The following is an 11,610-nucleotide window of genomic DNA, read 5'->3' as shown; positions in this document are numbered from 1 at the left end:
TGATGAGGAGAGGTAGATTGAAATGGTTTGGACATGTGGAGAGCATGGGGGGTGATAATTGGGTGAGGAAGGTGAGAAGTGTTAATATTGGGGGTGGGGTTACGTGGGGTAAACCGAGAAAGACATGGGACCAGGTCATTAAGTGTGACCTCAGGGTTAAGGGACTGAACAGATAGTCTGCAATGGATTGTGCAGCATGGAGAGCTGCCATTAGGTGACCAAGGCCGATGCATGCAAGCATGTTGGAGCCTTTAAAAATGAAACATTTATATATATATATACAGTATATATATATATATATATATATATATATATATATATATACTGGTATATATTTATATTTATATGTAGATATATATGCAGCCTTGCAGATAGTCTGCTTGTTTATTTCATAGTTTTCATTTGGATGCTCTGGATATAAATTATTTTAATTCTATTTTCAGCTTCATTGCTACAGTCAAATGCCACAACACTTCAAGCTGTAAGACATATACATAACTTTCTGTCCATCAAGTATCCACAACAAACAAAGGAAAAGTTCTGTGGGTCATTCTCATCTGTTGTCTGTGTAAGTGGGACTTTCTACCCTTTCCCAGCTACTGCAGAGAGACTGGATATGGAGAACACTCATGAAAATGAGAGTGAAGGAAAGGATGGAAGTACCATGAACAAAAAGACAAAGAGACAGAGAGAGAGTGATCCTGTTTCATCCATCAGTCCTCCATCAAAAAAGCATTTACAGACCAAGCAGACTTTACCAAAGGAAGTAGTAAAGTTCAGGCAGAGTGCAGCAGTAGCATCAGCCAGAAATATAGAGGAAGACAGAAAACATGATGATGAATGTCATCTTGACATGAAAAAATGTGAAGATTTACCTGAGACTAATGAAAGTTCCTCAGTTTACAACAGTGATAATGAACTGATTAGGTCATATACTACAGATGATTTAGATATTAGTAAACCATTGGAAGCATTATATCCAAAGAATCACTCCCAAAACAGCATAGAGAGTACAAAAGACCGAATTATCAGCTCAAGATATAACCTGAAAAAGAGCATATCAGAGGACAGTCTGGATCAGGATATATCTCTGACGGACAGCTTGTACCAGGAGGCATGTATGACAGAAAGTGGGGATTTTTCATATGATATATCTGGCACTGAATGTGAATCCCTCACCAGCAGTCAGTATCTCCTTCAGGATGATTCAGAACTCCATTTACCTGAGGAACAATCACCCCTCTCAAAATCTGCTCCACCTCCCAGCAAGATTGAAGATGCAGTGTCAAGCGTTGCTGACACAAAGAAACATGAAGGAAAGAAGAAGAGGAAAAAGAGGAGTCGGCACAGCAGCAGAAGAAGTACAGCCAAGAATGAAGCACAACGGGCTGATGCGAAGATTTTACGACCTAACTACTTTGTGGGAATCCAGATTTCAAATGCTGATGTAAGTATTGCTTGGAGTTTAAAAGGTTTTATGGTTTTTAATATTCTACCATATTGTTTTTACATTATAAAATAGCAGGATAATAAGGGAGCTAGAATGTTATGATGTAGCGTATCCTATTCTTACATTAGTATGGTACTGTAATTCATCCACATCCAAACCCATTCTCCTGCATTCACGTTGATTTAATGGGTCTAGAGGATCTCTCTCTCTCTCTCTCTCTCTCTCTCTCTCTCTCTCTCTTTCTCTCTCTCTCTCTCTCAACAGATCAGTTTTATTACTGATAGAAGTATGCATAATTCTTTGAGCAGGATATTGCACCATATTTCTCCTTACGGTAGACTTGGAAATACCAAACTGTGTCAGTTGAAAAATGCTGACTCATTATTTCTTATAATGTAGTAATACTGAAATCCTTGAAACTTGGCAGTTTATATTTTCTTTATCAATGTATGCGTTATATTTTCTTATGCACTTCTTCCTTCACCTTTATCATTCTTTTTCTGTGTCTGTCCTTCCCTCTTCCTATTTCTTCCATTTTTCCTGTCACTTTTTATTACTCTTCATTCCTTTTCACATGACTTTTCATTGAGTGACAAGCCTTTTGATTTCCTGTAAGCCAGGAAACCATTTACATTGGTGAGTGGTAACCATATAACCAACTCATTTGTGTTCCCTACTTGTTAGCAAGTGGGTTGATGGAGGGTTAGTGCCCCTCCAAGTAAAACAACTAAATCAGAGTCAAATGGCCACTCCTTATGGGATTCTGGTGTCTGGCTATAAGATAGATAGTGATAGATAGAGTGTCACTTTTTGCAGTCCTCCACTTCATTCCCCTCTGCTCCCCAGCTACATCTTTGCATTAATGTTATTTTATCTGTGACCATGCATTTTAATATATTTTTACTATGAAAGGCCTGAGATTTTTAATGGTTTTGTGTATTTTTGTTGGATTTTTTTCCTTCTGTTTTTAACATGAACATTTCCTCCATATAGCATTTGGATATTTGGTAGGTTGATGATGATATTTGGAAGTTTTAATCAGTGAAACAGTCAGTCTAATATTTTCTTCCCATTTTGCAGATTCACAAGGCTATTGTCAAAGTACAGGAAGATATGGTAGCACATGATGAGTGCCTCATGAGAACTCTGGTGGATGTGGCCACATCACACATCACACTCCTTGTTGCCCACATTGACACAGAGGAAGCACTGGCAGTGTGAGTTGTGTTGAATCTAACCAGATTGCCACATAATATTGGACTTTTACATTATCACATTATTTGGGAGAGGGATGCCTTCACTTCGTGGCGCTGATACAACATGATGGCTCTACTTCCCAGGTACTGTATACAAATGTCTCTCATCTTCCTTCCTGTCCCCTGACGGCAAGATGATGAACTGCATGAAGAGGTCAGTTTTAGCCTGCAGTCCCCAGGTTCTCATCAAAATTACACTGGCACCACAACTACAGTAGTATAATTTTATTATTATTTTTTTTCATTTACACTTGCACTCCATCTGTTTATCACCCAGTTGCAGCTCTAGAATCAGAAAGCATTGTGGAGTAAGTGCTACAGTATGAGTCCTTGAGGCGACTGGAGGTTTTTCAGTCATGTAAAGCATTACCAGGGGCATAGGTCAATCTCCTATCCTTGAATGTTGTGGATTATAGTAGCCTAGTTACAAGCCTCAGCAATCTAAAGGGGACAATAAGCAGTTGAAAGTTACTTTTTTATATCATATATATATATATATATATATATATATATATATATATACTGTATATATATACAGTATATACAGTATATATATATATATATATATATATATATATATATATATACAGTATATATATATATATATATATATATATATATATATATATATATATATACTGTATATATATAGATATATATATATATATATATATATATATATATATATATATCTATAGCCCGACGCCCTAATCCCGCAAAGGGTGGCCTCAGACAAAACGCCTCCAAGTCGCTCTGTCACCCACCATTTGACTACCCTCCCCACAACTCACCCCCCCCTCCCTCATATACCTCTCAACTCCATCCCTCCACCTCATCCTTGGTCTACCTCTCCCTCTCCCTCCCTCCACCTCACCTACATACACCCTCTTAGTCAGTCTTTCATTCTCCATTCTCTTCACATGTCCAAACCACCTCAGTGTATTTCTCCTAATCTTCTCAACCACATCCACATCCACCCCACAGCGTTCCTTCACTTCTTCATTCGTCAACCTGTCCCACCACGTCACTCCACATGCTTCTCTCAAGTAACTCATATACAGTATATATATATACACACACACAGTAACTTCTCAAATAATGCGAGGGTTATGTTCCTGGAGAGGTCGCTTTATCAAAAAATGCGTTATTTAAACATAATTTTCCCATAAGAAACAATGGTAATATTGGGGGTTATGTTCCTGGACTCTGGGAAAGTCTACCCATTTAGGAAATTATGCTAATCTAAACTTAAAAGCAACAATATTAATTTGAACAAAAATCCACTCAAAGAAAATAGTATATTTGGAGAGAAGTAAACAATATTTGAGCCTTAGTTGGGCCACTGCATTGTTTACTTCTCCCCAAATACATACAGGACTGTTTTCGTTTTTTACATGGATTTTCATTCAGTTTTGCTTCTTTCACGGTATTGTGAAAGTTCCTCAACATTATTAATGCATTAGTAGGTCATAGAAACAATACAGTAAAAGCAACATTTTCATTATGGTAAGTAGGTCACAAACAATAACAACACACAGCATCACTTCATCTATACATCACTCGTCATCTGCTGCTGTCCCTCCTCACCCCGCTCCCCCACCTCCAGCCCTCTCCCACCTCCAGCCCTCTCCCACCTCCCACTGCTCCCCCACCTCACTCTGTTGCCCCTCCTTGCTCTGCTGTCCTGATATGTAAAGACTTGATTTACCATAATGAAACAGATACAATTCATCATTCATTCATTCATTGCCAGACGCCTTGTATCTCAAACGGGGTGGTCAAGGGCTTAGAGTTAATTGTTTTACAGGGAGGGGCACTAATCCTCCACCAACCCCACTACAGATACAATATATATATATATATATATATCGGTGCATATATATATATATATATATATATATATATATATATATATATATATATCGGTGCATATATATGTATATATATATATATATATATATATATATATATATATATATAACAGTAGAACCCCGGAATTTGTACACAATTTGTTCCTGGAGGCTGTACTATTTGTGAATTGTTCGAAAACCGAATCCTTTTTTTCCATAAGAATCAATGTAATTTGCATTAATCCGTTCTTAAGTATGGATTAAATGGTAGATTTCACCATACTATAATGAATGGCAAGATCGGAGACACGGGTTCCACTTTCAAACTTTGCAATGAGTTCTTTTTTCAGCTCAATTGTTGTTCTCACTGCTTTACTTTTAGCTCCAGCTGACTCACTGATCTTCTTAGGGCGCACGATTATGTACAATTTTCTAACGAAAATACGTAATTCATCACGAAGTTTAATGGAGCGTGTATGACTGATGCATAGCTGGCGGAAGACAAAGCGAGACTGGCGACCATGTGGCACCTACGACACCGCATCTCTTAGTGCGAATACCGGGTCACCTTACGAAAACTGGAGCGATTTTTGGAAGAAAAAGGTGTATGAAAACCGAGTTGTACGAGTAGAGAGGCGTACGAATTCCAAGGTTCCACTGTATAAATATATATACAGTAATCCCTCCAATATCCGGACACCCATTTTCCAGACATCCCCAATAACCGGACATATTCGTCCTGGGATCCAATATTCCCAAAATGGGCCAAAAACTGCAAAAAATTAAAAAAAAAATCTAACTTTTTCCCGCCCGTTATTTGAAGTCGGCGCGCGGCACGGGCCAGCTGTGTTCTGGTGCATTGTTCCGCCGATGTCCGCTAGAGTGCCCCTGCATCCTCCCCATTTTCCGCCCATCTGTTGTTGTGTGTGCACGCTCATCGTCATGGCCGCCCATATGCTTGCTTTTGTGGTTGTGCCTTACCTGCTGCAGGCTCTCCTGCTCTTCTCGTGCCTCTCCTTCATGTGTGTGATGATGGCCCCGCCGCCTGAGAAGAGGAAGAGAGTGGTTTTGACTCTGGAGAAGAAGAAGGAGATATTGGACAAGGTGGATGCGGGATGGTCTACCTCACGCATCCTCCGTGAATTCAACCTGGCCCGATCTACTTTGTTTGATATCAAGAGATCCCGCGACAAACTCATGCAGTACACGGATGACTTCTCGCTGAAAAGCAAATGCAACGTGGAGAGGAAGGTGATGTATAGTCCCAAGTATGCAGAAGTCGACCGAACCACATTGATTTGGTATCGACAGCAACGTGCTGCTGGTGTGATGGTGCGTGGCATGGAGCTGAAGGCTGCTGCTGAGAAGTTCGCAAGGCTTCACGACGCCCTAGACTTCAAGGCATCTGAAGGTTAACTCTTCGCGTTCAAGTTACAACATGGCCTTACCAACCATAAGTCTCATGGCGAAGCCTTGGATGCCAACAAGGATGGAGTGGACGAGTTTCGGCACAAGGTGAAGCGCTTGATCGACAGGGAGGGCCTAACTCTCGGTCAAGTCTACAACGCTGACGAAACTGGCTTATTCTATTGCTCTTTGTCTACAAACACTCTAGCCAAGGAGACGGAGAAGCATGTACCTGGCCGCAAGCTCTGCAAGCAACGGATATCTGCTTTGTGTTGTGCCAATGCTAACGGCATGCACCGGCTCAAGCCCGTTATTGTTGGCCGTGCAAAGCAGCCTCGGTGTCTTCGTGGGGTGATGGATGTCCTTCCTGTCGTCTGGTACCATTCCTTGAAGGCATGGTTCACAGCCCAGATCCTCAAAGACTGGTTCCACCGCCATTTCGTCAAGGAGGTCATCCATTACCAGACGGAGACACTGGAAATCCCACGCGACCAGGTAAAGGCCCTCCTTCTCCACGACAATGTACCTGCCCACCCATGCGACAAGGAGTTAGTGGCTGAGAATGGGCGCATTAGGTGCATGTTTCTGCCACCTAATGCTACTGCCCTCATCCAACCAATGGACCAAGGAGTGATCGTGGCAATGAAGAGGCTGTACTGCTGGAAGTTCCTGGACGAGGTGATGGTTGTTCTCGAGGACGAGGACAAGCGGAGGGAGGGACGGGACACGCGAGGCCAGCGGACTTTGGAAAACATTTGCCGCTACAACATCAAGTCTGCCATTTACAACTGGGCCAGTGCATGGAAGGAAATCTCTGTCAAGACTCTAGAAAATGGTTGGTCTCCTCTGTTCTCGGAACGGATGTGGTGCACGATTTCCTAGGTTTTGACGTGGATGACTTCCATGCATGTCTACGTGTGCATGGGGACGATGTTGATGTGGACGAAGTGCGTGAGTGGTTGGATGACGATGAGGGCGATCCTGGGTATCAGACCATGTCTGATACTGTGATCGCATCTTCAGTTGCAGTTGTCAGTACCCAGCTTGAAGATTCCGATGAGGACGGCGACAATGATGTGGACTTTTCTCAGCGTGACACTACTCCAGCCATCCCCAGGCTGAGCGCACTCCGGGAACACCTAGAGTTCATTCTGAACTACCTGGAGCACCCGGACTGCGACAGGGAGATGGGGCCCTTGGGACTTGTGGAGGAAGTGCGCGCTTTCAGGCAGCGCATCATTAATCGTCAAAATCGTCGTTCCTTGCGTCAATCAACCATTGACAGCTTTTTCAGGCCCATGACCCCCGCTGTGCCCAGCCCTGGCTCCACTCCATTGCCTTCCCAAGACAGGCCCTCATGCTCCGAGCCACAGCCCAGCACATCAGGCACGGTGGAGTCACCACTCGACGTGAGTTTGCGCCTCTCTTCAGAGTCGTCAGCAGTGGGTACGCCATTACCACGACCCAGCGACGCGCCCCTAGGTCACCTGCATGTGCTACTCTCATACTCTGACAGTGATTAGACGCCAAGAACTTCTCCACTAGACCACACGGGAATTTACAGTGTTGTGCAGTGCAAAAAAAACAGTGCATAGTGTTAAGGAATTTGAGTTCTGAGTGAAAAGACAAAGATTTAATGGATTGTCAATGTAACATAAATTAACTAGAGTGTGTTTTGTTTAGAAAATGGTTTTATGAGTGGGAAGACTTAAAGTGCAGAGTGCAACACTTATTTCATTAAGGTACAATGGAGTGCAAGTAAGACAAGAGTGCACAGTGTTAAGAGAATGGAATTCTGAATGCAGATGACTAAGTCCTGTGCAAGACTTCATGAACAGTGTACTGCAAGTGCTTCAGGAACTCCTTACTGTCAGAGTCTGAGAGGAGGTGGGTTATTCATTGAGATGGCCAGGGACTTGCTGTAAGTACCCAGAATGTTTCATATTGTACTGTACTGTATTTCCTATACTTACCTCTAACACCTCATTTCACTCTTTTATGTCCCTTATTGGTGTGAATAGTGTCTTAGGTGCTATGCATGTGTAGTAGGGAGGTGTTTTTCTGAGTTAGGCTAGGTTAGGGTCCATAACTACCAGTCTAGGAGCCAGGGACTTGTTGTAAGTACCCAGAATGTTTAATATTGTATAAACCTACCTCTGAAACCTCATTTTATGGTTCTTTTGCATTTATTTCAGTCTTTTATATCCCTTATTGGTGTGATTTGGGTCTTAAATAGGTGCTATGCATGTCCAGAGGGAGTTGTATAGGTGTTTTTCTGCGTTAGGGTCCATAAGTACAAGTCCAGGAGGCTGGGGCCCAAGATCCGGACAGGATCACTATCCAGACATGCCTTTGGCTCTATTACATCGGATATTGGAGGGATCACTGTATAAACTGATAGCTGAGGAGGGCTGGGTGATGTCACACTCGAATCTAGGTTGATGAACTGAACCACATCTATTTAAGAACACCTCCAATGGGTGAATGTCTGGAGGGGAGCCTGTAATATAGTGTTCGGACTGAGGTGTTGTATTGCCCTCCACACGAAATGAGTATGTAGCAGTTTCCTCATTGCTAGGGTTGGAATGTTTGGAGGTGAGATATTATTGTAAAGGGTTTGATAATGTTTGTTGTTTGGTGATTGTTTTCTGTGCCTAGCTGTATATTGTGTCTCTGTCATGTAATGATGGTTATATTGTATATTGCCACATATTGCTGTATAGATTTTTTTTTTTTTTTTTTTTTTTTTTTTTTTGGGGTGGTAGGGGCTATTGACTACTGGGGACTGCACAGAATTGTGTACTTATATCAAGGTAATCTCTGATGACATGGAGGACAGTAATTTCAGAGTGTAAGTGAGCTGTGGGAGTGGTTTTGGTGCAGCTAATGGTGATGTGTAGGATGTTGTTTTGTATGGTTTGCAGTTGTTTTTTAGTGAGTATTAGTTAGGATGGGAACCCATGCCAGGAAGGCATAGAACATTACTGATGTATTGTTAGTAGAATGAGGAAAATTTTCCTTTTTGTTGCCCAAAGTCTGGCACTGTAGTTGCCCTGAGTGCATTGAGTCTAGGGATGCACTGCCTCTTGGTGTTTTGTACATGATCCTTGAAGGTGAGTCTGGTGTTTTGTCACTCCAAGAAATATATTGCTTAGTGAGATGTGATGTGAATACCTGTGTTCATTTTTACTACTGGTGATGAGTGTGGTGGTGGATTTGGCTGGGGTATTTGTTAGCCTGTTCTCCCCAACCCAAGTCCATAATGTGTTGAGATAGCTCTGTTGCAATGTGCTGGCTGTGTCTGCAATGTGATGTGTGGTTATGGTGATGACATCTGCATATAAGACAGTGTTTGTGTGCAGCTGGGGTGTGGGAATATCATACATGAATGTATAGGTTTCAGAGTGTGGGTGAGGGAATGGAGCCTTGTGGAACTGTGTTAGGGAAATTTTATGTTCATGATTCCATGATGACACCCTAGAATGTAACATGTGCTTGTCTGCCAGAAAAATGGTTGGCAAGCCAGGTTTTGGTGTAGTTCTCCATGTTTAGTGAATAGTTTTTGTTGAGAGATGGCATTTAAAGCTTTACTGTTATCTATCGTGAGAAGTGTGCATTGTGCAGGAGTCATGGATTTTATACCATCTGATTCTTTTTGTGTGAAATTAGTAAGATGTTTGTTGAGTGCAGTGCTTCAAATGTGAAAGAGCAAGATGGACATGAGGTGTTACTTTGTTGAGAATGGGGCATTCATTTATTTTGGATGGTGTGCTAAGTATTGTTGTGAGTCTGTATGAAGAAGGGAGTGTTGGGTCCTTGTTTGATATAAGTATATTTGCTCCAAGTTTCCAAATATTGGGAATACACTAGTGTGCATATGAATGGTTGCTGATGTTTGTGAGGAACTGGATGCTGTGTGTTCCCAAATGTTTCAGGTGCAGGTTGCTAATGCAATCTGGCCGTGTGCTTGTAGAGTTCTCTGTTTTCTTAATAATGTTTCGTGTTTGCTCTGGAGTGAAGGAGGTTGTACTGTGATTGAGTGGAAAGGACTGTTACTTTGAGAGGGTTGGTTTTAGTGTCAGTGTGTGTTGCTATTAAGTGACTAATGTTTGTGTAGTTGTTCATGACTATGTTTGCATGTTCTTTGTAGGAAGAGATGTGTTGGGTGATGGAGGTGATGGTGGGGTGGGTCTTGGAAGTGCAGAATGTGATGTAATGATACTGTTCAGTATTTTGTTGACCCAAAAGAGGTCTGTGGTATGATTGAATGTTGTTACAGAGGCCTTCCATTTTTCCATTTTCTTTGCACTAATTTGATTGTTGATCTCATTGTTTAATTCTTGGAGCCATGTACTGGTGTCTTGTGTGTGTGGGAGAGGGGAGTTTTCAGTTGCATTGTCTTGTGAGACAGGCAGTCTCTGGTGTAAAGTTTGGGTTTTAATGTCTTCTGTTGCCTCGTGGAATGTGATGTTTATCTGCGTTAGGTATGATGTTTTTGAACTTTGTTATGTAATATGCCTGTTAATGTTGGTGCTGGGTGTGGTGTTTAGAGTGTGCTGACATGTTCTGTCTTTTCAGTTAATTTTGAACAGTCTGCTTTCATGTAGTTGGTATACATGAGGTGTGATCACTTTGATTTGGATTGTGTGTCTGTGGTGATAATGATGATGAGATGATTTGTACTGTGTTTAGGCTCCATTCATCAGGTGATGTTGAGGGTTAGACCTTCGTTGTGGTTAACATTGGTTTTCATATAATACATTACATAATCCAAATGTGCAGTTATGAGCTATGTTGGATCCTAGTTTAACACATAAGCCCCATAATTCAGGTGGGCCACTGCCTATGTTGTTGCTATCAAAATGGATAGAAAATCATTTTAGAGGGCATTTGGAGGGGACACTTCTGCTCAGCTACATACACTGTTGGAATCCAGACCCAATGGCAATACTGTATTTCCATCACAATGGCTGGTATCTTTCCTTAAACCAAAGTTTCATTTTGTGACATCCAACCAAAGAAATAAGATTGAGAAGGCATAAATTGGCTTTGCAGTATTTCCATGACCCAGCAGTGTGGAGTAACCATCTTGATTAAAAAGCGATACTTAAGAGAGAGTAATATAAAGGGGGGAAAGTGTGACTAGCTAACTACCTGTGAACTGCTGATCTGGACACCCCAGTTACCTAACACTGGCTAATCACAACAAATCAATGTCAAGAAGGTGTGTGATGATAAGAGTACAGTATTAACTTCATGAGGAGGGAGTCAGGGATATTAAATGGTGGAAAGTTGTGGCTACTGCCTCACAGAAAGTGCAGATAGCTAGTGCAGTGGCTTTGCATATTTGATGAAATATGCCAACAGGTTCAGAAATGTGATGAATTACAATGAAACAAAATAACACAAAATTTGAAAAAACAAACAAACAGCAGGCCAGGACAGAATGACCATAACATAAACAAATAAGGTGGATAGATCTATACCAGAAGTGGGGCACATTAAGCACAAGGAAGAATAAAGAAATATGGACACAAATAGTTGTGACCAGGCAAGTTATGCCAAAAATAATCTGATGACATTTTTGGTATGCATAAGCTCTGAAATCAAAAAATTAATTTTCAGAGGAACAAACCAGTAACAACTG

At 41.5% G+C, this 11,610-nt stretch overlaps 1 protein-coding gene across 1 annotated transcript in view; it reads left to right on the top strand.

Moving 5' to 3' along the window:
- The first annotated feature begins 475 nt into the window (after nucleotides 1-475).
- The window catches only part of LOC145402860 (uncharacterized), a 57,177-nt gene continuing 46,042 nt past the window's right edge, over nucleotides 476-11,610 (top strand). Inside the window, exons 1-2 of the mRNA XM_080274768.1 lie at nucleotides 476-1,447; nucleotides 2,531-2,667. Of these exons, the coding sequence (XP_080130894.1) occupies nucleotides 617-1,447; nucleotides 2,531-2,667 (968 nt within the window). The 5' untranslated portion in view covers nucleotides 476-616. The remainder of the gene's footprint in view (nucleotides 1,448-2,530; nucleotides 2,668-11,610) is intronic.

This window comes from Coenobita brevimanus, chromosome 59 (assembly GCF_032717465.1).
Source record: "Coenobita brevimanus isolate Jiangsu-jjx chromosome 59, ASM3271746v2, whole genome shotgun sequence".
Taxonomy (NCBI): domain Eukaryota; kingdom Metazoa; phylum Arthropoda; class Malacostraca; order Decapoda; family Coenobitidae; genus Coenobita; species Coenobita brevimanus.
Note: the sequence above shows the minus strand (reverse complement) of the source record. Positions and strands in the feature narration are given on the sequence as shown.